The following is a 27,735-nucleotide window of genomic DNA, read 5'->3' on the forward strand; positions in this document are numbered from 1 at the left end:
CTCGATTCTCTTATTTATTTACAACGACGATCACGTAGAAGAAAGAAAAATAAGGAAATCGTGAGAAATACAGCTTTATCACGAAATTTTTTCGACCAAGTGAAAAATATCAGTGACGTAGTCGAACCGTTCGACCGACCGATCGTTTTCCTTGATCTCCATTACGCAACTTATTTCACTTACAGAGACGATCCATCCTTTCCTCCTTCTTACTCCTCCTTCACCCCCCCCCTCTCTCTCTCTCTCGCTCTTTTTTCTTTTCTTTCTTTCCTTTCTTTTTTCCTTAGCTCTCACACTGACATAACGGTACGTGTCCATTACGAAAGGCCGCGTCACGATCGGCGACAAAAAAGAAGAAATAAAAAAAAAAACAGAAAAGAAAGGAAAAAAGGAAAAAGAAAAAAAAACGAAGTCACGTCGTTGTTCAGAGATAAACGCGTCTGACAAATAAATAAATAATAAGCGAGTCAAGTTCGATGTCATTGATGTTCAATTACATTTTGTATCGAAGTAATTCAAGGAGTCTCATTTATGTGGTTATAGCCTTTGCCACCTCCTCCTCCTCCTCCTCCTCTCTTTCCCTCGATTAACTCGATCGTATCGTATTTAAGACCGTAGTGATTATCATTTTTGATTAATGATTCGAAGTGCGATAATCTATCTTATTAATTAATTTCACGCCAAAAATACGATTTAACTTTCCAAGATTTAATCGTTTTCATCGGAGAACGGAAGAAAGAAAAGGAAACAAATGTTTCGGACAATGATAAAATTCTACGTGACCATAATAGATCTTGGAACATAATTGGAAAATTCGATGTCGACGTTTCAAATTATATTTCGAGATTGTGTGTGCATGTGTGTATGTGAGTGTGTACGTATCGTTTGATCGTTTTAACCCTTGATCTTGCGATTCGACGATAGAATCATTTGAGAGAAAGTTAACGACCGGGACAGAGAGAGGGTAAGGGAGAGAAAGATAGAGAAGCAGAATGAGAGACAGACAAACAGACAGACAGAGAGAGAGAGAGAGAGATCGATGGATGCGAAGTGAAAAAAGTGTTCGAGACGAAGGAAAGGCGAGAGAAAAAGGCGGCGCCCTGGCTTAGCTAGCGGAGGCTGAAAACGCGGAGGCTGGACAGGAGCGCGAAGGGACAGCAAAAGAGAAAGAGAGAGAGAGAGAGAGAGAGAGAAAGATACAGACCTCGATAGAGGACGTAGACCTCTCGCGAGCTGAGCTGGTGGTTCGCGATCGACGGCCCTGAGTCTTTGTACGACGGTGGCTCGGTTACGAAAGACCTAGAGTCAGGCCGCCTGCCGGTGCATGCTTCTATCTATTATTACGTTATTCTATCTCTCTTTTTTTTTTCTTGCTTTTTCTTTCTCTTTCTCTTTCTTTCTTTCTTTCTTTCTTTCTTTCTTTCTTTCTCTATCTCGAACGCAAATTTTTTCTATCCTTTTTTTTCTTTTTCTACAGGCTCAGGGCCAACGCGAGAGATTAGCCTTCCAATCAGATCAGGTGTCCGCGAATGTCTACTTAAAATGGCATTAATAGTCGGTACACGTAACGCCTGTATATACATATATGTATTTATGTATGTATGTATGTATGTATGTATCTATATGTGCGCATACGTATAAGAGACAGAGAGAGAAAGAGAGAGAGAGAGAAGGATAAGAAAAATGTATACGTGCCTTAGCGTAACCAGAGCAACTTGAGATATCCTCGAAGTATGAAAGTACGAAAGTACGAAACAATCAAGTCTAAAAGATGTTTGCCGTTTTAATTGCGTAGGAAGTATGTAAGTACGCAAGTCAACCTTCGATTGGGATTGCACCGTCCCGTTGCAATTACCTCATCAACCATACATCTTTTGACCTTTAGAAAAGGAAGAGTGTCGTTGTTAGATTATAGTTTGTTTAACCAATCTCTCCCTCTCCCTCTCCCTCTTTCTCTCTGGAACTCGGTTCTTATTTTGGGAATGTGCGCTCTCTGGTTGTGTAAATATTTTGTTGTAACGTGCCATCGTAGCTCTAGTCCGGATAAAGTGAGGACGAGGATTGCTCAACGACCTCGTTGCGCGTTTAGAACGAGTCCCATTGGGAAATACGGCGCTCCATTAAAAATGTGGGCTAACGGTGCTATCACCAATGAGAATGACAACGATTTCGTAATCCTTTGATTCTTTTTTCTTTTTTTTTTTTTTCGTCTAGACAATTTTGCCTGCAAATAATTCAAAGTTGAAAGGAGATAAAATATAATTGAGAACTGATATCGGGTCGGTCATGTTTCCGAGTCATGAAATAGTTGAACGTCTCTTTTTTTTTCCTCTTTTTTTTTGTTTTTTTTTTTGTTTTTTTTTTTTTAAAACTCGAAATCATAGACTGAAAAGTTACGGACCAGACACCTGTTTGAGCCATGACGATTCCGTAATACCCCAACACATCCGTTATACAGATTATCTTTGAGGATTATCTATTTTCTTTCTTTTTTTCTTTTCTATAGTTTTTAGATTTCTCTACTCTGAGTTTCTCCAATTTTTACATACGTTAATTATCTTTCCCCCTTTTTTCTCTTTCTTAAATCGGTTACTACGGTATCGCGAAAAATTTTGATACAGTTATCGCGACAATCCCTGGGGAAAGTGTAACGTTACAGGTGATATGCATGAGAGCGCGCGTATATGGGGAAGTTAAGGATCGGGTTCAAGTGAATCTAAAGGGGTGTTTCCTTTTAAGTTTTCTGGGCAAACCTGATACGACGATAGCGAGTAACAACTTTTTTCCTTTTTTCTTTGGTTTTTCTTTTTTTTTTTTTTTTCCAAGGAGTTTAGAGATTATCCATGAAATATAATCAAGAACGATCGGCACGCCATCGAGGAGCAAATGAAGGAAACTTCTAGCCAGTCTCGCGTAAGTTCGTAGCCGATAGATGGCAGAAGCGTTGGCCAGCTCAGCCCGCGGACAATGTCAATGTCAACGAGCACGTGAGCCTTGCTTCAAGAAAAATCGATAAGCCTCGGCGTTGAACCTTTTTCCGAGAAAAGTAGGGAGGGAGAGAAAAAGGGAGGGAGAGAGAGGGGGAGAGAGAGAGAGAGAGAGAGAGAGTGAGAGTGAGAGAAAGAGAGAAAGAGAGAGAGGGTAATGCCAGATAAAATGCATCTTGGCAAAGTAAAAGATCTCGATGACGATTTGTAAAAAAGAAGAAACAAAAAAAAAGGGATCCAGCACTGTTTACGAAACCTAATGCATATATGAATCCTAATCTTAGAACGATAATCGTCAATTCCCATTTGCGATGTAACGCGATGAAAAATAACGATCTTAAGTTTGTCAAATTCTCGATCGTAAATAACGCGAAATGGAAGTGACGACGGACACAGTCGACGAAACTGATATGGAAACTGTCGACAAGGATATAGATTGTATGTATATTAATTCGATTGATAGAGCAAGGCAATAGGAAAGAAAGAAAAGAAAAAAAAAGAAAAAGAGAGAAAAAATACGAAACGAAAGGAAAAAATAAAGAAGTCGAATTGAAAACGAACAATGATGTTTAGCTGTGCTATCCGATAGGATAGAACGAACCTTTGTTGCGTTGACGCCGCCCGACGTTCTCGTTCGGTCGTAGAACGATAGAAGTCTCGCAGAGCTCGATCGGATCCACCGAAGCGAGTTCGATCTCTTTGCTCGGAACCAAAGTTAGAACGGTCCGTTTACTCGTATCATCATCGCGGCGATTCTCGGCGATGCCTGACATAGTCGTGCCAGATGACAACGTGCTGCTCGGCGCACTGTCGCTGGAAACGCGAAGAGGATAGCGAGCGCGCGTACTCGAGGGTTGATGTCCATGAATGGAGGGGGGGATGATCGTTGGGGGTGGCTATGCCCGCGCTTGCGCGAACCTACGTGATAACGTCGAAAGCCTGGTGCTTTTCTAAAGGCACCTTCCGGTTAAGCTAGGATTACGTTGTCCAGAGAGGACCGTAGAAACAGGGACCCTCCCTCCCTCCCACCCACCCACCCTTTCTGTCTCCCCTCGGCAATCTCTCGTTTCTCGATGACGCACACTTTCCCCAACCCACCCCTGTCTCGCAAGACTTAGAAAGTCAAAAGAGCAACGCGTTCGTTGTTCTACTCAAAAAAAGAAAAAAAAAAGAAAGAAAGGTAGAAAAGAAAGAAAAGCTCTCACCACGAGAAAATTGCACGAGAAGCCGAGTGAGGGATTTGGAAGCCACTAACGAGGCGAAAGAGACGCTCTTTACTTTTCTTTTCGAAATAGCTTTGGCAAAAGTGCACCGGAATATGCATTAAAGAGTCGTCCGCTCTTGTTTTCTTTCCCCCATCTTCAAATGAATCCCTTCCCTCCGTTTTTATCACCATCCCGATGTTCTCCGATATTACGGATCGAACGGAGAATTCGCGGAGGTTTCAGTAATGGAAATGGAAACGACTCACGCTGCTTCAGCGAGCTGCCCTTCGCAATGACGTAACTTCCAACTTACCTGTAACAGAAAACAAAAAACAAAGATTGTAGCGATACTGATAATAATAGAAAATAGAAAATTGTCAATACGACGTAGAATAAGCGTCGGAAGGGAAGGGAGGACCATACAGACATAGATATAAGCGAGTATTAGTTTTACTTGTTCGTTTTTATTACGAATAGCAAGGGCAACGAACCCGTATACCTGTTCGAACCATTGCACCCTTGACGGAAAGAACCCTTCCGTGACTGGTCGAAGTAACTTCTTTCAACCGAGTACCTTCTTTCCTTATCTCGAGGATCGTTCGAATTTCGCGCCGAATTGCAAACTTTTTACGCGATAACGTTTATCTCTGGCACAGAAATCTGTCAACCTCTGGGGATTATATCGACGTCGGAATTCTCTACCTTGCCGGCGGAGTTCGCGAGAGTGATATTCGCGAGAAGGTCGGTGGCGCCTCCGTACGTGAACTAACAGAATCTTTCGTTATCGCTCTTTACTCCTATGTATGTACTAGGTTGCGCGCGAACGTAAAAGGTTGCGTCCTGGTGTAATGCGGTATATATAACGTGTATGTGTTACCTTGGAAACACGAGAGAGGTACTGATACACGCGCACACGCCGTACATACGCGTATATAGATATATACGATCGTATATGTGCGTGTGCGCGCATACACCCTACATGCAGTATAGGAATGTATACTCTCGTAGAGCAACAGCAAAAGCAAAAGCAATAGCGGCAATAGCAGCAGTCGCGCCTGGGTTCGATGACCGGGCACGAAGGAAAAGTGGGACGAAGCGAGCAACCGCGAGGCCTTGAAGGATCGCTCACGCACGCCTGCAAACGTCGTCGCAAAAGCTGAAGCACACGAATATCACCTACCTAGAGACACCTACCGTACACACGCGCGCGTAAGGGGACGCATATATGCGACGTGGTGTTGGCCGCGTGCGCCAACTCGCGTCCTTTCTCTCCGCGATCGTTCTCTACGCAAGATCCTACGCTCGTTCCTTCGTCCAGGTCCTTCTCTAGGCCACCTCATCGAAATCGCTCCTCGAATTTTCGACCGATCAAAACGAGCGCACAGATTTATTACTCTCTTTCTTCCTTTCGTAGGAAGGGATTGGATGGGAGAGTGAAGAAGAAAAGTGCGTGATAAAACGCACTTTCTCTCTCTCTCTCTCTCTCTCTCTTTCTTTCTTTTTTTTTTCTCTTTGCGCTTATATGCAGTCATCGATCTTCTACGTTCAGCTTTTAAACTTCTTATAACTTCGACATAAAAATAACTTTCGCGGTTCGATTCTTTCAATGTCAACGAACCTTTCTATCGCCAAAGTATTATTGTCGGGGAGAGAAAAAAAGAAGAAAGAAAAAGAAATAGAAATAGAAAAGAAGAAGCGCCGTAAGACGCGACTCGACCGAAAAAGGATGAAGAAACCGCGAATCCGGACGCGCCCCGCCGTTGACTATTTCGTCATCGTTCTTCGTGTGACGCACAATCAGCAGAATTTATATAACTTTTCTCCGTTTACGTAAGCTATGGCGATCGCGCACTTCTTTCGGAATTACTTCGAATGGTTTTATGAGTTTGGAGAGAAAAAGGAAAGAAAGAAAGAAAAGAAATGAACAAAGAAAAATCGAGGGATCGATCGGTCGATAGGTAGGTACATAGGCTCGTAGAAATTAATGAATCGTTAGCTATGCAATGTATAAATAGATGTTCGTAAGTAGTAAAGTCTTGCGTATGCCGGTATAAATCCTATCGATAACATAACCCTCGCAATGAGACTACGTAACCGTATTAGAGGTTACTCTATAACTATAAATTAAGGACCTCTAGAAAACTAGAAATAATCTCGGACGCATAAATCAAGCGGTGGCACCGAAAGGAATATCGCTAACCACCAACCTCCATGGGCCAGGTTGCGCGCACATACATGCTTTCGCAAATAAAATGGCACCGAGTAACGAGAAATAATAGCGTTCTGCGGGTATGTTGCACGATTTACCTACGATACGCCGTGAACCACCACGCGGTGGTTATATTAGCTTTTAATTCGAAACTTTCTGATCGAGAACCGATTCGATTCGGGACCGACCTCTGAGGAGACCCTTTAAACCCGCACGTAATAATACCCATAAACGTGCCAGCCAACTAGAGTAATAAATAAGATCCGATATAAGTTAGATTCTAACGTTATTCGAACGTCTCACGTTATTCATTGCGAAAGTTCGGCGGTGTCTGGCGGAAGTTAAACGAATCGCTCGGTGCTCTCGCTTACTCGCTCGTTCGCAAGGCAATTCGGAATGTCAACAACGCGTTGCGTTGGTGACGTCGAAATACGTCGATGTTGTAGCTCTAGGAAAGTGAAAGCACGTATGTACGTACGTGTATGAGTGTTCGTGTAGCCATCCATGTATCTATCGTACTTATGTACGGCAGCGTGTCGTAAACCGACTCGGTGTGTGCAAGCATCTAAGATCGATGCTGCGAAAGCCGATCATCTCTATCCCGATGGAATTTCCAAGTTAGCTCTCGGAACAATCGATTGAGAAATAATTAAAATTCATCGAACTGGAAATGCGCTATTACAAATTCCTACGAACGACTTTAACGTAGCTTAGAATAATGGTAACGGTCGAATTTGTATCTATCCGCTTGCCGTTGCGAATAACGAGTATTCGAATCGTAATACGAACTGTTCAATACGAGAGAAAATAATATCGTTTAACACACTCGATGATAGAATGCAATTCGATGGAAAAGAGTATTGCTTATTAAAAAGATTTCCGTAAGTCGAGCGACGTTATCGATTCGGAACGATTGCCGAATTCTGGCGGGAAAATCCGAGAATTCGGCGAATGTAACGGAACCGGTTATTGGTTTACTACATACGCGTAACGCAGCACGTTGAAAAATTACGCAAGGGACGGAAAGCGAAACGAGTTCACGCGTGCTTCGGAGGGTGTTGAGAACAGGCCTGAGCGTATACGTGTCCGTGTACGTCTCTCTGCAGGCTCTGTGCATACACGCGTTTACGCTCGAGCGAAATGGCAGATCGATCGGTAGGATAAGAGAACAGGGCGCAAATAGAGAAAGCACGTTTGCTACTCTCCTTTCTTTCCGCCCCCTTTTGTACTTTTTTTTTCTTTTCCTCCTTTTCTCTTTTGTTTTTACTACTGCACACAAGCCTCGGCCTCTCCCCCATTCTTGACGGGTTCAACGAACTCGACTTTGCTACTTTTTAATGAAATTAACGTCGGCTGTACAAACGCCTTGTATTCACAACGAAATCTGTAGTTACTCTGACGGATATAGATCGTCTAATAAAAAAGAAAGAAAAAGAAATGTCAAGAGAACTCGATTCGCGAATTTACTCGTTCCATCGAAAATACCTACGTATGTATCTAATACCTTAATCGAACGTATCTCCTTGGTTGATATTTTTGACGCGCAACAACGACGTGTCGAAAGATTCCCGGACCTTCGATTTTCCGATATTCCAATATCGATAAGAATAAGCGTGTGTTGGTTTTTTCCAAGTGACACCAGGTCCATATACTCGTACGAGTAGTTCTATCGCGCTGAAAACAAATGGATTAAACGGAACGGAAACGAAAACTCGATCGAGTAATGGTTTTGAGTTCAGTAATTTACGTAAGACATTCTCTCCCTCTCTCTTTCTCTATGAGTATATGGAATGAAGAAAAAAAAAAGAAAAAAAAAAAGAAAAGAAAAGAATCACTTTTATTCGAATGCACAGAGAAAATAGCCTCGAAAGCGTATTTCTGTGTCGCGATGGAGTCTCGAGGATGTAGGGTCGAGGCCGATTGAAACATGGAGCGAGATCGTTGCCCTTACGACCTAATATATCGCTGATTCCTGAAGGGTTGGAGGTAGGGAGGCCCGAGTAAAAAGCGAAGTAGAGTAAGTACGTGATTCTACGAAACGGAGCCAGATTTTCTCTTCCTTTTTTCCTATTTTTTTTTTCTCTTCTTTTTCATAGAGAAGGAAAGAAAATTCATCGAAATTGACTTCCTTTGTGGTTTCCTCCAACAAGCTTTCTACGATCGATTCAACAAAGATTTTTAAACAGCGCGGAAAAGAAATCTACCCTACGACCAGGATAAAACAGAAAGAATGTTAAAAAAAAAGAAAAGAAAAATTTCAAATAAAAATGAAAATAATACGAGAAACGAAAAAGAAAGAGACATATGTAAGCACCTAAGTAGTTACTCACAAATACGAATGCATAATAAAATACGATAACAATAACGATCTTTCTTAGGTTGCTAAATAGAATGTTATAAATGTTAGACTTTTAATAGAATGAAAAACTCTTTCATAGTCTCACGATTAAAGTTAGAGAAAAAAATGGCGAACAATGATCTGCTATATAAATACGATTATGTTCTCTCTCTCTCTCTTTCTCTCTCTTTTTTTTTTTTTCATTCGCGGGAAACAAAATCGTGAATACGAGGAGCGCGTGCAGCAAGATAAATATACATATATATGTACATAAGCAAAGAAAGGCAAGGTAATGTAAGTTAAGTAAATTAAGTAAGTAAGTAAGTAAGTAAGTAAGTAAGTAAGTAAGTAAGTAAGTAAGTAAGTAAGTAAGTAAGTAAGTAAGTAAGTAAGTATGTAAGTATGTATCTCTGCATACATATGTAAAACGTCTCGCGTCGTAATTTTTCAAGGAGCGAGTTCGCGAGTGGAGATCGTCGTGGATCGGCGCTCTCGTGTCCTTCGAAGCCGGAATTCGCAAGAGTTAAATGGTTCATCGACATCGAAGGAGGATAATCATTTCTCCGTTAACACATTCAACGGCGTTTGCGTTTGCGACTCTCTCGATACGATCGTAATTATTCAGTATGTATTCCCTTTCCGTCGCAATCGTTGCTGCCCAAGTCATGCGATTAAGCAGTCATGCGTCACTACCGATTGCATCGAGAGAGAGAGAGAGAGACCTTCTAATAGCGATCTCTTATCATTAACATCGACGAGTAGTTATAAATGTTATTTGATTAGGTCGTACGATTAGTACCTTTCGAGATATTTCTTTTTTATATTCTCTCTTTTTTTTTTCCTTTTTTTTTGTAAAATTCTACTCGTGTATATTTAAATTTTAAATTAATTTTGTAAGAATATTTTTCTTTTAAATTTATCATCTATATATATATATATATATATATATATATATATATATATGCGATATGATATACTTATATCGTATATAGATAAAGGTGAAATAATATTTTTAATTTTTTAACAACAAATATCCCTCAGTCCGATATTAAATTTATCGATAGATACCTTTTTAACGATTGCATTATCGACAGAAGGCTCTTGCCACGCGATTAAAAAAAAAGAAAAAAGAATGAAAGAAGAAGAAAAAGAGTTTACGCGTGAAGAACAGAGAGGATGATCCACCGTCGTGCTATTGCATCGATGTAGAAAGTAAGTTACGACGTATACTACGACGAGCGTGAAAGTCGGTACTATTTCGCACACTTTCCACGAGCTCTCTCGTGCCTCTCTTTCTCTCTCTTTGGTAATAATAATTCCTTTCGAATGATACCCTAGCTAAGTTGAAAATATATTCTGCGATTTCGAAAGGACGATATTACATATCGAGAACGTCGTTGCGTTAACTATCGAGTTAATGCGTAAATAAAAATATCACTTGAACGTGAAAAAAAGAAAATGAAAAAAAATGAATAATAAAAAGAAAAAAAGAAAATAAAGAGAAAAAAAATACGAATATATGATAATCGACATATTTTCGCATTTTGTATCGTGTATCAAGGTCGATGACGTATTTCTTTTTCTTATTTATCGCACACATTCTTATCCCTTCTAAAGAAGTAGTTCGTTGCCCTCGATATACTATATTCCTTATCAATCTTCTTATCAACGATGAGAATCTATCTTCGCGACATAATTCACGTGTAAGTGCTTACTTGGAAACGCGTCTCGCAGAAAAAAAAATCCTAGGAATTAGATCAAACCGAATTATTTAGTTTTCGAAACCGTTCGACCGTCCCTTCCTCTACGTTCTCCTCTTTTTTCATTTGTGTTTTTTTCTCGTGTTTTTTATCTACGTCTTTTTTTTTTTCTTTTTTTCTTCTTCTTTTTATTATCGTCAGAACCAATTGAAAAAGCCAACGGGAGTTAAACGAACGATGATTTATTACCAATATTTTATCTTCTTTAAGAAATTTCGCACGTTTCACGACGACGACGACTAAACGATGACGACAACTGTATGTCTCTCGCCGTATCTTCTATTATAAATTTTGAAAAAGTGAAAAATATAGCGTGTTGTGTATTGCTAATCCTTTATTTTTCTTTTGTTGGCTTATTTTTTTTTTTTTAACGGTGACCATTTTTTACCCACTCACTCTCTCTCTCTCTCTTTCTCCTTGTAACGAGAGAAAAAAGAGAAAGGGTACGAACCTGTGTATTTAAAAAAGGTAAAAGGGTTTATTTCGACGAAAGAGCAGTTTGCAAAGGTAACTAAATACTAAAAAGGGTAAATTCCAAAAAGGTGAGACTGAAAGAGAGAGAGAGAGAGAGAAAGAGAGAAAGCTCTTAAAAAGATTCTACAAGATTTTCTTTATCGCTAGTCCGAGTCTTAAAGGTAATTTTTTTCGAGGCTAATCCTTTCCGAAGGCTCTTCTCCCCATCTTATACAACCCCATCGTAAATGGCGTGTACAGACTCGTAGGATTAGAACTCGGGGATCTCATTTTTTTTCCTTCCGTTAACCTTTTTACTCATCCCCTCTTGCTCTATCTTCTTTTTATCTATGCGTTATATTATCACGGCAATATTTTTGCCTTAATAGGTATCCTCCATAAAACGTTTCGTCACGTTTTTTCTATCTCTCTTCCTTTTTTCCATTTTCTTTTACATTTCTTATTTTTTGCTTTAAAAAAAGAAGAAAAAACAAAGAAAGGAAAGCAAAAAAATTAAAAAAAAAAAAAGAAAAAGGAAAGAGAGACTTCTTCGACGACGTTTCAAAAGTCACTAGAACGGTCGGGAGGACAAAAAAAGAACCAGAAATAAAATAACGGAATGAAAAAAAGAAAAAAGGTACCATTTTTCTTCGTAAAACGCGTAGCTTTTAAGCAGGTAACGAATTGTGAGGAATTTGAAAAAAAGAAAGGAAAAGAAAGAAAAAAAGGATTCTAACGTTGCATAGATCTAACAATGCAGATATGTACATACGCATACGTAAGCACCTACATAAGTACTTTCACAAAAAGGAAAGAGTTAATTACGTGCTTTTCCTAATTGCAAGCGTGAAGGCTCCTCGCATCAACGGATGAACGAACGAACGAACAAAAAAATGATTCTTCCGTACTATAATAGAAGTTACTATAATTTAATACGAAAATTCATTCTTTAGAAATTCGAACCCGTTCGATTTAACATACGCGATTATAATGTTTTTCTCCGAATATGTACGTACGTATACACGATTTAATTTTCACGAAACGAAGAAAAGCGAGGCACGGTTTCTATAAAAAAAATTTTCAAAATTTGTATCTACTTAAAAGTTATTTTTTCGTCGCATGAAGTTTATCCGATATATCTGTAAATGTTTCGACGGAACAAAAAAAAAAAAGAAAAGGAAAGAAAAGACAAGAAAAGAAGAAAAAAAGAGGATAAAAATAAAAATAACTTGGTTATTCCGCACGTCGAGAAAAATTTGTAACACTGCATTTCGACGTGTATAATCCGAGACGAGATTATCAGATATGAGAAGGATATAACTGCTAAAGAGGATTGAGAAAGAGAGTAGAGAGGACGAGGACAGAGAATAACTCGCGATTAAATATAACATTCGAGTTAAAGGAGATTGCTCGCTAGGTAGGTAGGTAGGTAGGTAGGTAGGTAGGTAGCTAGGTAGGTAGATAGGTAGATAGGTAGATAGGTAGGTAGGTAGGTACTCGAGATAATCGAGTAACGAATCGAGGACGAACGGATCTATATCTTGCTCTCTCTCTCTCTCTTTCTCTCTGTTGGTTTCGCTGTGTTAGCGCATTAGTTAACTTTGTCGTCGAATATCGCCAATAGGATTTCGAAAGGGTTAATACGAAAGGAGAAAAATCCCAGGACGAAAAATCACGGAAGCTAATAATTTCATAAGAAATCAAATTACAAAGAGAAAATGTAAAGAGAAAGGAATTTATTCCGTTTGCACCTGAACGAAAATTGAAGTATAACCAAAAGAAAGCAAAGAGGAAACAAAAGAAACAAACAAACAAAAAAAAAGACAGATGGAATAAAAGGGATTACAAACAATTCCGTGAATAAATGAAAAGAGCTACGAAGAAATTATTAATGAAGAGAACGCGTCGTAGATGCGATAGGATTTCGTAGAGACGCTTTTAAAGCAAACGAAAGGATCGTATCCGATTGGTAAGCTAAGGACGAACAAGAGAAATGAGAAATAACGATAGACAGATAGATAAATAGATAGATAAATAGTAAGAATCTAAGATGAGGAAGGGTAGGTACGGTATAGAGTAGCAAAGTACGAAACGCAGGCTCAGCAACGTATCTAATACGGGGGTGAGAAGGAAGTCTCGCGCTTGGGCGGGAAAGGAGCGTTGTTCGAGAAGGGTAGGTAGGTAAGTATAGGTAAGTTTTATATGTATATGTAGATAGATAGGGTAGGTAAACCCTGACGTGGGCTCGTTGATACGCCAGCAGAATAGCTGGACGCAAGGGAAGAAAAAGAAGAAGTAGAAAAAGTAGAGGAAGAAGTAGAAGAAGAAAAAAAAGAAGAAGAAGGGAGGTCATAGAGAAGAAGTGGAACGCGTAGCTCAGTGGGTGGCTCAAGGATTGGAACGCGCGTGTGGAGGGAGGACTCGGTTGGATCGCGAGAGCCGAGGTCGCGAGGTCGTTGACCGGCGAGGGTGGTACTCGCCCCTAACTAGGCCACCGATTCTCTCTCTCTCTCTCTCTCTCTCTCTCTCCCTCCCTCTCGATGGCCCAGCCATCAACATCACCTCCTCCTCTTCCTCCTCCTTCTCCTCCTCCTCTTCTTCTCTTCCTCCTCCCTTGAAAATCGCACGGTCGTGGACCGTGCGCTACGCTATTTTCGCATAGCCCACTCGACACGGATATATATATATACACATACACACGGACTGCCTTATGTTCTTTCAGGATAATTTACGTTATCGAGGCCGAATCTTTCTATACCGACTAAACTAGCTCCTTTATCTATCTATCTATCTATCCAGAGAATTAGATAACTAGCTATCCAGCTAGTTTTCTTCTACCCTTAATATTTCCTTCGACGTTCGTTCCCCTACGCAAAATGTTACGATTTTACTTAATGCAAACAGGAAAATGAATCGATCCTAAACTCTCTTCGATGACTAATCCAAAGCGTCATCATCGGCAAGTTTCTTATACGATGAGTCACGTACGTATAATATAGATCGAAGTAATACGATTGCAAACCGAATCTATCGGATTTTTATAAGTCAGAGATGATCGAACGTTTCCGTTTCGTTCGTTAAAAAAAATAACGGATTATTGTTCATCGTTCATCCTTTTTTGCCGTTCACCTTTTCTGATCGTCATACGTAATAGAATAAAAGGAAAAAAGAAAGTAAGACAAATTGTGCATAATTGATAATTAATGTCAAAATCTATTCTATTCCAACGAAAGGTAAAACTTCCAAATGGTAACCGATGGCAAATGAAACTATTTCTACGAGAGCAGAAATTAATTTGAATATTAAAACGAGTCTTTTTTGTAAAGAGTAGAAAAAATAGAGAGAGAGAGAAAGAGAGAAAGAGAGAAAGAGAGAATGAGCAAGGCGACAGGTTGGTAGAAACGCTATACTTAGAACTAGCCAGTATGGGGTAGGGATTGGCTGGTGGGTCAGAGGTCGTTGCCCCGGAGGTTACCGAGCCACCCAGTCACCCTCCGCTTTCCCTTCGACCCGTCATTTTACTTCGCAAACTTCCGACTACTGCCTAGCTGGCGCTCATACACACACACACAAACACATACACACGTATCTACCTAATCGTCTCTCTCGATAATCTTCGAGCACAAAATGAATTCTTTTAAATATATATACACACACACACATACAAACTTTATATTTTATCTACTACTTTTTTCTTCATAAACTTTTTTACCTGCTAACAATTTCTTCGAAATTTTCCATTTTAACGTTCATGTTCGAGGTTGATGAATTTTTTTTCTTTTTTTTTCCTCATTTTTTCTTTTCTTTTTTTTTTTTACTTTTTACTCGCCTACGTAAGTACGTGCAAGTGAAAGTCATAACCTCTTGCGAAGCTTTAACGTAATGAATTCTAAATTGGATTTCGAGTGGTATTAGATGGAACTTGTCAAGTGTCACTGACTAAGAGACTAAGACATCGATATAATACGTATTAGCGGATCAAGAGATATATTGATGAGGATAAAGAAGAGATAGAATGATATTAATAGGGAAGCTTCACCGATGCGAAAAAAAAGATATATAGAACGCGGGAAAAATCGTTGGAAAATCATTAAAATAATATAATAATAATAATGATGATGATGATGATAATTCTATTGGTTAAGTAATAAAAAAATAAAAAGATATTTAATGTATGAGGTTAATAATTGAGTTAACAATGAAATGAAAGAGGAAGATAAATGAACAAAATAGAGACAGAGAGAAAGAGAGAAAGAGAGAGAAACAAAGAAATAAAGAGAGAGAGAAAGAAAGAAAGAAAGAAAGAAGTATAGGGGCTGGGTTAAGAAGAAAGAGAGATCGTGCAAGTGTTTCCCTTTCATTGGCATCCGGACGAGCTGCCTTTGGCTCAACTTCCTACCCGGACCACTCTTACTTTCTTCCCGTTGGACCGTGACTCGATAGGAAATTCGAGCGTTTCAGAGAAGAGTAGGAAGAGATAAAGAAGAAGAAGAAGAAGAAGAAGAAAGGAAAAAAACGAAGAAGAAAAAAGATACCAAACCAGCAGAAAGAGAGAGGGATAGGATGGACCGGACCGTGCTCGAACGCATTTGACTCATCCGTTCCATCGAAAGGAGGATGCCACGAGTAAAAGTGAAAGTTGGAGATAGTCTTATGAGAGAAAGAGAGCTCTCGCCGAAGTTTCACGTGATCGGGAGAAAAGCGAATCACTTTCATCATCATCGTGGTCGTCGTCATCATCATCATCATCTTTTTCTTCTTCTTCTTCGTTTCGAACGTTAAGAGATTAATTGACTTTAATTTCGAATTATTATCAAAGATTAAGAATAATTTTCATAGATCGTATCGAAAGATATAATTAATCGAGATACATACTGATTCATTTTACAGGGAGTCTAAATAAGTTAATGAACTATCTCATGTTTTTTTAATAAATTCATCTAAAATTATGATTTTGTTTTGGTATTGTTATATGTATATATATATGAGATCAAATTATCGATATATAAACACGTACATACATATATATATATATATAGCGTTCTGCAATAGTTCATCTCGTCGAAACAAAAGGAAAAAAGATTAAAAATTGTAAGAAGAGTTGCCCCGTCTATTCTTTCTTGTCTTCCGTCAGGGTTGCCTTTCGTAGAGAAGGAAAAGTTCTCGATCGTTTCATTTTCCGCTACAGCGGAAGAGCAGAATACCACGAGAGAGAGAGAGAGAGAGAGAGAGAGAGAGAGAGAGAGAGAGAGAGAGAGAGAGAGAGAGAGAGAGAGAGAGAGAGCGAGAGAAAGAGAGAGAGAGGAAGAGAGAGAAAGAGAGAGAGAGAGAGAGAGAGAGAAAGAGAGATACTACACACTTGCTACGATAAGCGTCGAAGCTCGAACGTGCGATAAGAGAGGACCCGACACGGTTCGAGGTTATTCACCTTGGCGTGCTAGAGCGAGCGAGAGTGCCACGAGGAGGTGAACGAGGGGAAATAGGAGAAGGTAGAGGGGGAGAGAAAAGAGGAGGGAGAGGTGGGTGGCTGGCAGAGGCTGTTAGGGTAGAGAGGGAGATCGCAGCTCTTATCGGGCTTCTCTCTTTCTCTTTCTACAGAGGAGGAGATGGAGGAGGAGGAGGAAGAGGAGGAGGAGGAGGAGGAGAGAGAGGAGCAGGCGTTGCGAGATTAGAACGACCCCGAGAGAGCGGGCCGAAGAGTCGACGAACCGGTCTCCGATTGGGCGATGCCGAGTCAACGTTCCGCGCGCGCTCTCCGCATCAGGTGGGGGAGGGAAACAGAGAGAGAGAGAGAGAGAGAGGACAAGGGTGCATCAATCGAGGTCACTGGGGACCGGGAGGAGGCCAGGCCAATGCCCGGAGCTTTTCAGGTTAGCCATCGTCGACGTACCGTAATTAGAAGAAAATCCACCACAATCGTGTGATACTAACTGTGACTTTCGACATTAACTTTCTCTCTCTCTCTCTCTGTTTCTCCGTCTTCCTTTATTTTTTTCTCCATTTATATATATTCGATGTATCTCTTTTTCTTTCTTTCCTTTTTCCTCTTTCTCTCTCATTCATTTTTTCTCTCTTTCTCCTTGTTAACCCTCTTTGTTAATCCCCCGTGATATCAAAATAAACCCTCGGATATCTTTTGACAGATTATCAAAAGTATCATCGAAAATTCAATGCGAAAATATTTGCTCAATACTTAATAAGGAAGTCGTTCTGATTCGAGCGATTACGCTCGCGTTAGGATCGTCGGAGCTGCCACTGGAGGATGATCTATGCATGCGCGTAGATCTATGGGTGCGCGTTGGAATCCGTTTCAGAAGATAACTCCTCGGTCGAAGGGTAACGCGATGCATCGGCGAAGAGCGAGTTGGTAGGGAAACACAGTGAGGCAGGTCGACTTTGAAAGAGGAGGAATAGGAGGGGATAAGAAAGAAAAAGAAAAAAAGAAATAAAAGAAGAAGAAGAAATAGAAGGAGAAAGAGAAAGAGAAAGAGAAGAAGAGAATGACGAGGACGAGAAGAAATCTCGAGGGAAGAGAGTAGGAGATCACGCGGAAGGTGGAAGTGAAAGTGAGGATCAAGTGATGCGACTAATCTACTTTCTCCGCGCTAGCAGGTAGACGAGGAAAGATAGAATGAATCAAAAGGAACGAGAGAGAGAGAGTAGAGAGGGATAGACGTGGAAAACGCGTAACTCGCTATCGCGCTTACGTAACGAAGCCTACGCTATCATCGAAGAGCAATCCTCTCTCTCTCTCTCTCTTTCTCTCTCTTTCATTTTAGATAGAGTACGGGAAAGAAGAGGAGAGGAAGACACGTCATAGAAGAGACTCTCTCGATTATCTTTACCGAGTCCGCTCGCATGTTCGCGTTCGCGTTCGCAAGCAAGCAAGCAAGCAACCAAGTAAGCGAGCGAGCAAGCACGCACGCACACGGAGAGTCGATATTCTCGGGCGAACGGCCGAACGCGTTGGTGACCTTCGATGGGTTGGAAGAGAGCGCGCCGCGGATTTCTGGTGGGGCGAAGCAAAATGCTAGAGCGAGAAAGATAGCTAGATAGAGAGATAGAGAGAAAGAGTGAGAGAGAGAGAGAGAGAGAGAGAGAGAGAGAGAGAGAGAGAGAGAAAAGGAGGGAGGAAGGTAGGGGATAGAAAGAAAGAGAGAGAGAGAAGGTTCTCGCGTAGGGGGAGACCCAGTTGGAGTTCGTTGAACCGGCCCGTCGTCGAGGATTGGCCACGCGAGTGTCGAGGCGCGCGTTCTTGGAGCTCCTAGGACTCGAGGGCTTACCGAAAAGAGAGAGAGAGGGAGAGAAGGCTTGCTTGCTTGCTTGCTTGTGCGCGCGCTCACGTTGGGTTAATTTCATCTTGCCCCAGTTACGGGGCAGGCAGGGTGAACGAACTAGCCTCGCGCCAAGGCCCCGTCGACCTACTTTCCTGGCCGCGCGGATCAACGCGCGCGAGAAAGAGAGATTGAGTGAGAGAGAGAGAGCGCGAGATAGAGAGAGAAAGAGGGGAGGAAGGAGGTAGGGACGATCAGCGAGGGAGAGAGAGAGAGAGAGTGTGTGGAGGGAGGACGTCGACTACGCGAATAAGAGAGGGTGGGAGTCCCTGTAGAGAGGCTCGCGCGCTAGCCTCCTCTATCTAGGCTAGGAGCGAGAGGAGGCGGAGAGTGGCGGAGGCCGAACGGCGAGGGCAACGAACTAGCCTCGTCCCGGGCCCCGCGACCTACATTCCAACTCTCTCTCTTTCTCTCTCTCTCTCTCTTTCTTTCTCTCTTTCTCTATCTCTCTGTCTGTGAACGCGCGAGCGCCGCTGGAAAGTGAAACCGTCTCTCTTTCTCTCTCTCTCTCTCTCTCTCTCTATTTCTCTTTCTCCTTCTCCTTCTCTCTCTTTCTCTTCCTAATTTTCTTCCTACCTGAATCGTGATCTACGATACAACGCGAACGGATTTTACGAGGCTGTTACTACTGGTTAATACCAACGTTCGAGCTAACGTACGCAACGTTAAACCGATGGCCCGAGCTATAACGTTTCCGATCACTCTCGCTTTCGTAGTAGAAGTACGTAGCAGTGGTAATAGGATATCGTGTACTAGCAGGAGATAAACCAACTTATGATAACTCGAAATGGCTTACCGGCCAATACTCGTCCTAGGAGATTCTCGCTGCTGTCCTGACGTTGTTGCTGTTGTTGATCTTGTTGAAATTGTAGCTGCTGCTGCAGTAGCTGTTGTTGATCTTGTTCTTCGATCGGCTGCGTTTGGCTCGAACGACAGCATGTATTACTTTTCATAGTCGGTGCATTCGTCGCAGGTGACGTCAGGAGAGCTTGACGTTGCTCCTTGTCATTATCCAAAGGTTCGTTCGACGCTGAGAGAAGAATGTCACCCGAGGGTCGTTGATCCTCGGCCGCGCTACTGCCGCGAGGCTTGAACTTCTGCACGGTCATCGCGGCCCTCTCGCACCCTTTCCAAACTCTCTTCCTCTTCTTCTTTATCTTCTTTCTCTTCTTCTTCTCAAAATCCTTCTTCCTCTTATATTATTTTTGACTTGTTTTAAACGAATCGCCAATCGGAAATAATTATTTATTCGAATCGAACGCGTGCCCTTCTTCCTCCTCCTCCTCCTCTTTCTTCTTTTTTGCTATCGTCCGCTTGCGGAACGTAAACAAGCCGCGACGGCGACGCGTTAACATGCCACGCGGGAGCGCTGTCACGGTTCGTCGAGTCGCGTGGGTCGCGACGCGTTTCTCCTCCTCCTCCTCCTCCTCCTCTTCTTCCTCTTCTTCCTCCTCCTCTTTCTGCTCCACCTCCTCTTCCTCCCCTAATCCTCCTTCGTCAATTCAAAACGTACAACTCGTAGCGTAAATCGCTTCACCTCTCCTTCCGCTCCTCCTCCTCCTCCTCCTCCTTCTTCTTCTTCTTCTTCTTATTCTTCCTCTTCTCTTCCTCTTCTTCTTTTTACTCGTCTTCGGCACTCTTGATGATCCAACACGACGAAAGATTTCGTTCACTTTTCTGATCGATTGATTATTTTCCGACGACGACGACGAGAAGAAAAACGACAAGTGAAGTGCGACGGTGAATGAGTGAGAGCAAATGAGCGGGCTAAGGATTGGTCTTTTGGTGAGATATCACCGCGATATGTTAGGCGAGTTTAGACAGACGGACAAACAGAGAGACAGAGACAGAGAGACAGAGAGAGAGAGAGTGAGAGAGAGAGAGAGAGAGAGAAAGAAAGAGAAATGAAAATAGATAAATAAAAAAATGTTGCCGATTGGTCTCGAGAGATTTGTATAAACGCGCACCGCGTGGCCGTCGCGCGCGTCGGTAGCTGCGTGTGAGCCTCGCGCCAGCTAGATAGCTCGCTCGCTCGCTCGCTCGCTCGCTCGCTCTCTGCGGTTCAATCGGTCTCTCGTGTGTGTGCCGTGCGACGCGGTGCGCGAGTGAGTTTCTCGCGGCGTGGTATACCGCGGCACCGTAGCGCCTGCGCGAATGTAACAGTCAGGCGCGTAACTCTCTGGTCAAAACGCCCCGTTCCTTTTACTTTTCCCCGATTCGATATAAAGCTATATATATCTTTGTTAAAAAAAATCTTTGGAAGAAGCATGAAAGAGAAGGAGAGAAAGAGGAATATCACGGTTTATTAGATAAACTCGATTAATAATAAATAAGTAAATAAATAAATAAATAGGAAAAGTGATAACGTAGATTATGTAGTATAATATTGAGAGTATCATTGATGCAGTGACTGATTTAAAAAATAGTTTCTTTTTTTCTTTTAATACTTGTATCGTCGCTTCTATCGTCCTTGTTAATTTTCTTTTATTATTATTCTCGATGGGAAATGACGTAGTCGCGGAATTATTATATTTCGATCATTGAAGTCTTTTCTTTTGATAACGAAGAATCTTACGAGGTATATATATATATATATATATATATATATATATATATATCGAAGGTGAAAAAAAGAAGGAAGGTACGAGAAGAGACGAGTTGAGATCCGTAGCGCGGGAAGATCCGCGGTTAGATCGTGCGCGTCCCCGGAGAAGAGAACCGTTCCGTTCCGTTCCTATGGCCAATTGGCACGGTTGACCCGTCATTAGGATCAAGGATTTTCGTCGACGTGGTGTACCAGAGCCGTACGACGGACGGCTTGGCCTTTATTACGCTTATTCGCATCCTCTTTGCGAGTGGCTTCTATTCTAACGAAACAACAACGTCGCATTGTTGTTATCGTTTCATCGCCGCGAGAAAGAAAAGCGATTCGAGAAAAAAAGAACGATTCGAGAGAGAAAAGATCGATTAGATCGATTTCTATATTTTTCTAATTCATCGCCATAAATTTCGTCGATATATCGCGTGAATATATTTTTCTTTTTTCTTTCATTTTTTTTTTTTTTTTTAATCCATAAACGTTCAATAATCTAAACTAACAAGAAGAAAGAAAGAAAAAAGAAAAAAAGAATAAAATTCGTATGGAAAAAAAGAATAGAAAAATATATCGAAAAAGAATATTCAAAGGTATGGAAATGAGCAGAGGCGACGATACTCGCGTGAATACGACACTGTCTAGCGTGATACACAATCACAGAATACAGTGTGTTTCATCGTTGACTCACCAACACTCGAAGAGTGAAAGCCGTTCAAACGCGCTCCTCTCGTCGCATTTTACACCTACGCTCGGCACCGCACGTGGTAACGTGGTTTACGTCGACGAAAAATAGCCTCGGCCCAGGTGAGAGAACCAGAGAACGAGAGAGAGAGAGAGAGAGAGAGAGAGAGAAAGACTTGAAATTCCAAAAGTGGAGGGTATACTAGAATGGGATAAAGAGAAAGAAAGAGAGAGAGAGAGAGAGAGAGAGAGACAGAACGTAGTGCTACCGTGCTACGTTAACCGGTCGTAGCTAGCTAGCTGGCTAGCACCGCTTGTTAACGGTTGGACCTAACGTAATCTAACACGCTCTCTAAGCATCTCTCCCCTGACCTGCCTCAACATCGAGTCGACGTACATCGTATGTCACGTGGTATCAACGGCCAGGGACGTCTAACGGGAGACAAAGTTCTCTAGCGCCCTCTCCTTAAACCATCTCTTCTTCCACTACGATATTTACTTTTTTCTTCGAAACTTTCAACGATTCCATTAATCCTCGTCTAATTAACTCGATAAGAATTTTCTTTCTTTACCCTTAAAAAATTATCGATGACTTTTTATACGATTATCTCGGAGTATCGAGAAAATGTACAGTTCCGAATAGAACGTTGATCAATAACTTCTTATCATCATCATCATCATCATCATCATCATCATCATCATCATCATCATCATCATCATCATCATCATCATCATTATTATTATCATTATCACTATTATTTGAAATTATTTTACTAGAGGTTTCAGTTTTATATTTAATCTCGATGAAATTGGATACTTTTTGTCGTTCCACGAAGAAAATAGCAAAATTTATTTGGCCCCGCGAAATTTTCCGTACTTACCTATCTACCCTACTACTCTACTTTACTCCTCCTCATTTCCACCTAACGCGTTTAACTGTCTACGAAGACAACCACGTCGAGTACGCGATTTACGAGCGGCGACAGTAGTCGAATGGTTACGGGGGCTAGGCTTGGGGGGTGGTGGGTGGGGATAGGGGTGGAGGATCTGCGGCCAAATTTTATGGCTATGCGGTTTTCGCGAATCTCTTTATGCGATGAACATAAATTTCCAAGATGAGACGACCTCCCTTGCCCACTGTGACGAGCTCGTAAATCATTCGTCTCGTTCGAATAACGAACGTCTCTTTCAATTCTTAACGTTGACGCGACGACCCACACCTAACTAAAGGGGTTCTTAAAGTCTTACCGTTAAAGTCATACACGTAAGAGCGAGAAACGATGATTCCTCATTTAGCTTCGCGGTGAAGGCCATCGTTAAAAAGAAAAAAAAAATGAAAAAAAAAAAAAGTGAAAAAAGAAGACCTTGTTGATGTAAGTAAGCACGCGGCAGATATTTCGTAAGGAACGAAACGTCCAAATATTTTTTATTTCTTCTTCTTTTTTCTCCTTTTATTTTTTTTCCTTCTCTCTCGAACTTAACGACCGAGAATATAACGTCTATAAATAATGATTAAATGTTTTCAAATGAAGATTGTCGCGGTCGTTGTGAAATTCATTGGATTCCGAATAAAAATATATGTATAGATAGATAATCGTGGTAATAACCGGATCCTTGAGATTAAAATATAATACAATCGTAACGACGACATCGACGAGTTTTCAACTACGAAGTGTATTATTTATATATCGCGCGTTTTTTAACGAAAAAAAATAGACAATTAAAAAACCAAAAAAAAACAGAGAGGGGGAGAGAGAAAAAAAGAGACAGAATAAAGTCGAGCAAACAAAAGACGAAGAAAGCAATAGGAAAAAAATTAATTCGTTTGTGATAATCGACTAGGAAGGCCAACAATTGTCGATCGTGGCTGGCTAACGGTGCCCATTAAATTGGAGCAAATTGGGTTCACGGTTTTCGCGAAGGTTTCTCCTCTCTCTCTCTCTCTCTCTCTCTTTCTCTCTTTCTTGCACATATGCATTTAAGCACAAACACAAGCGCAAGAACGCGTTGTCGGTTGCCGCGCATCGTGGCCGCGTCAGCGATTAACGAGGGTCGTTTCACGTTGCAAAATCTTCGCGTACCGTGCGAATCTGTGCCAGTGGGCTACGTGTATACGAGTTCCAGGTATTTTACAGTCCACAAGCCGACCTCACTTTCGTATGCACGTTGATAGATATATATATATATATATATGTATATATGTATCTATGCACGTATGCACGAATGCACGTTTGTACGTACGTACGTATTTATATAAGTGCGTATAACATTAATATATAAGCGTGCACCGGCGAATGACCTTAGTTCGTCGTCATTTTCAACAAAATGGAAAGACAAAAAAATTTCACTTGCGCCAACAAAATTTCTTAATTTGATTCAATTCGTTTTCCTGGCAAATAATTCCTCGTTTCCTCGTTTGTACTCTCGTTGCTTAACTTATGTAACACGAATCGTTTCTCAATACACCACTGATCGTTTCCTCGTTTCGTCGTAAATAAAGCGTAACGTATTAATAAAAAGCGATCATCGAGAAATTCGTTTATGTTTTTCTTCGATCGATCGAACGACAATCGATCGATCGATCGATCGATCGTTCGATGAATCAATTCGAAGAGAGGATTCTCAACGAGTATATATACGTACGTATGTAGGGTACTATCAACGAGTTGTTTTGAAATAAAAAAAAAAGGAGGAGGGAGAAAAGAAAATAAAAAGAAGAAGAAACTATTAGAACGCATTGCAGCAACGCGAGGAAAAGGACAAAGTCCCACGCAAAACTCCGGGAGCTCATAGACGTATATATACGCGTGTGTATACGTAGGTATGTTAAGCCATAGATACGAACGTATCTATCTATTCAGACTACTCCCGTATCCCTGGTACGACCATTGTCTTGAGATGCATGTAGGCCTTCCATCGGAATGTAATAAAATTCTTTCCTCTCCTCCCTCCTCTCTCTCTCTCTCTCTCTCTCTCTCTCTCTCTCTCTTTCGAAATCTTATTCGCTTTAAAGTTTCTCTTTCATAAATTTCTTACGTATAAAAAATTATTGATATCAAACAATTATATTACCACGTGGTATGAGAGCGGTCGTTATCTCATTGCGTTTAAACAAAAATCTGTGTGGGTGGTTAATTTTTCTTTTGGTCTTTTTAAAGCACAAGAATCGACTCTCCTAGTTCTTTAATAAAGATTTATATCGACGAGAAGGACGAAAGCAAAGAATAAAAACTCCGGCACTATGTATCCAGTTGAAAATCCAATGTGAAATTTCTCCCTGTCGTCTTATTATTCTAAAGAATGGAAAAGTAATAGATCCGTGGCATAGAAGTGGCTCGGATTAGGTTCCGTTTGGCTAGACGATAAAATTCCGGGGGTAAAGTCGTAAATACGATGGATCGATCGATCGATAAATATCGATTGGGTTGGTCGAGTGGTTGTAAAGAGAGTGAAAACGTGCTCGTACCCGGTGTTGTCGTACCCGGTGTAAGAACTTTATCTGACTACCGTGTCGTAGGGAACAATTCGCGCTAACGTAACAACCGTCTCGCATAGTCTAGCCAGTCTTGCTCTAACGTAATAGACACTACCGTGCGGCAACGCAGAGTTACGACGACGCCTCCGTTTCCGCGCTTTCGGTTTGCTTTCACCCGGCATCTCTCTTGTTGCGTCATCGATGACGACTTTAATGCGACTTCCTTATGTGTGAGAGAGAGACAAAAAAATACAGAGAGAGAGAGAGAGAGAGAGAAAGAGAGCTTTGCTTAGAGAACGTAACGCTGAATATTTAAATATCAGATATCGGCCTACGATGATATCCCACCGAAGAGAGAAGAGAAATCGGGCCGATCTTTGACGAGAAAAAGAAATAAAAGGAGGAAAAAAGAAAGAAAAAAAAAAAATACTTGATATTTATTATAACGACGATATTTATTATTCGTTCGACCCACGATCATAAGATAGGATTAATCGTTACAAGGATAACGCTACATCGTTCTTTCAACTAGTCGCTATAACGTTCGCGTATATTTATAATATTAACGACTCGTTCGAATCTTTCAACGAACGTTAGTTCGAGATACGGACTAATAAATATATATTTCATTTATAATATCAATTATGATTTTATTTATTTCCAATTAGATTTTATATTATACGAGCTTGGATATATAATTAATTGAGAACCAAGGTGGAGGGGGGAAAGGAAATGAAACGGTATGATAATTTTTATCGTTCGATCGTTCGATCGATTAACCCGTTTAAAAGAGAAAGATCGGGTGAGACGAGAATGAGAAGAATACGAAGAAGAAGGACGTCTAACGAAATCTCTCATCTTTCAACGAGCGTGGAGAACGAAGACGAGGGGAGACGAGGTAAGAGAGAAAAGTGTCCAAAGGCAATCAAATGCGATTGCTCAAGAGCGTAGCCAAAGTGCGGAATGCACGTTGGTCAGCGCGACTCTCAACCAACCTCTATTCGGATTCGCTTCGGCAACTCGGGTGTAGTAACTTTTCCGGGATAACCGTTTGTTTGGCAATAAAGACGAATTGTAAAAGTCGAATAATCGAATAATAGAATTATTCATCCATTACGATTAGTCCCGTTCATTTTTCCATACTTGGAATTATATTTTCGTAGCGCGTAATTCGCGTTTGTACGAGAGTATCGTTATTAGATACATTCTACTTATCGATCTTTTATGGATATATAATCTACCGAGTTTTATCTTTACATTCGAATGAAATATACGATATATATATGTACATATGTAAATACGTTACACATGAATGAACTAACGACAAAAAGAGCTCCGCTACGGTTTCCTTTTAATCGCCGACAAAGCATAAGGTGCGCGCGCGTTCGTTAGGTTTGATTTATTTATTCGAGAAATTATCGAGATGAAAACGTTGCACCGGTGACACTGCATTTATAGAGATAGAATAGTGCGTGTAAGCCACGTGCATCGACGAAGCATTGTCCTCTCGTTACGAGTTCACATTCCAAACGCATTCGAGCGCATCGGCGCGCGTTAAGTAGCGTTAGATGACCCGCTACCGTTGGCATACTTTCCTGACCGATCGAAAATCCATCGATATCTTTGCGCGACCGTTCGTTCGTTCGTTCGTTCGTTCGTTCGTTCGTTGCTCTAACAACCTACCGCCGAGATGACGCCGCCTAGCTTCGACGACTTTAAAACTATCACGAACGTCCTAGACAAAAGAAACCATCCACTGTGACTAATTAGAGATCGCTTCGTTTTCTTTTTTTTATTTCTCTCTCTCTCTTTTTTATTCTTTTTTCCTCTTCTCAACATTTTCATTCGATCCAGGCGATCCTTTTTTTTCAACAGATTCCATCTAACCGATTGCACAATATTCGATAAGTAATCACGCAATTCAATACTTTCTTCTTCCTTTTCAAATGAACGAAGTTAATCGATACACGCTTCACACACACGTAAAACGTATTAAAGCATTGGCTAACGAAATGTAATATGTAAATTTGTACTTGAATACGCGAATAAAATACTCGTTGGAAATTTTAAAAGTATAGATAAAAGTATTGATAATCGGAAAGTACTAGTTCTCTTTCTCTTTCTTTCTTTTTTTGAAATCATTCCTGGTATAACTCGTTCACATCTCTCACCTCCTTTCCAACTTTGGATATAGAGTAGAGAAAGACAGAAAGAGAGAGAAAGAGAGAGACTTTCCTGACTTTATCGTTCCAGTCAACCTACCTCAGCCACCAACAGCCTACTCCTATATAACAGCATTGCGAAAGAGGGACAAGACCCGGTTACCTACATTCCCTATACACCGGCTATCGGTGAGCGATTATACATACGTACATACATACATACATACATACATGTATATATATATGTATGTATGTATGTATATAGACGTATATACTAGTCGTCTGTACCAGCATCTTTTTCTCTCTACATCTTTCAATCCTTTGGAGCAACAAGTCACTTTTTCCGGTTGACCCTATCGTGAAAAAGATTCCTTTGATAAATGATATGCCATTTATACGGTTAAAACAATTTTTATGTTTTACTTTTCTCAATTTCCGTTGAAAAGATTTAAGAAAAATATCTATTGAAAAATTTTCTTTCGACGTGTTATATACTCTCTCTTTCTCTCTCTGTCTAACTTTATTTAATTTACGA

General features: G+C 40.9%; 1 protein-coding gene across 5 annotated transcripts in view; it reads right to left on the bottom strand.

The window, feature by feature from the left end:
• The window catches only part of LOC127071354 (nuclear hormone receptor E75-like), a 138,651-nt gene that overhangs the window by 49,951 nt on the left and 60,965 nt on the right, over nt 1-27,735 (bottom strand). The window contains exon 1 of one of the 5 annotated variants that reach the window (XM_051010534.1): nt 19,083-19,414. The exons of 3 other annotated variants lie outside the window; for them this stretch is intronic. In XM_051010534.1, the coding sequence (XP_050866491.1) occupies nt 19,083-19,395 (313 nt within the window). In that variant the 5' untranslated portion in view covers nt 19,396-19,414. Of the gene's footprint in view, nt 1-3,588; nt 3,959-19,082; nt 19,415-27,735 lie in introns of those variants that run through there. One more of the 5 variants, XM_051010536.1, reaches the window with a different exon arrangement.

The sequence above is a fragment of the Vespula vulgaris genome, chromosome 21 (genome assembly GCF_905475345.1).
Source record: "Vespula vulgaris chromosome 21, iyVesVulg1.1, whole genome shotgun sequence".
Lineage (NCBI taxonomy): Eukaryota > Metazoa > Arthropoda > Insecta > Hymenoptera > Vespidae > Vespula > Vespula vulgaris.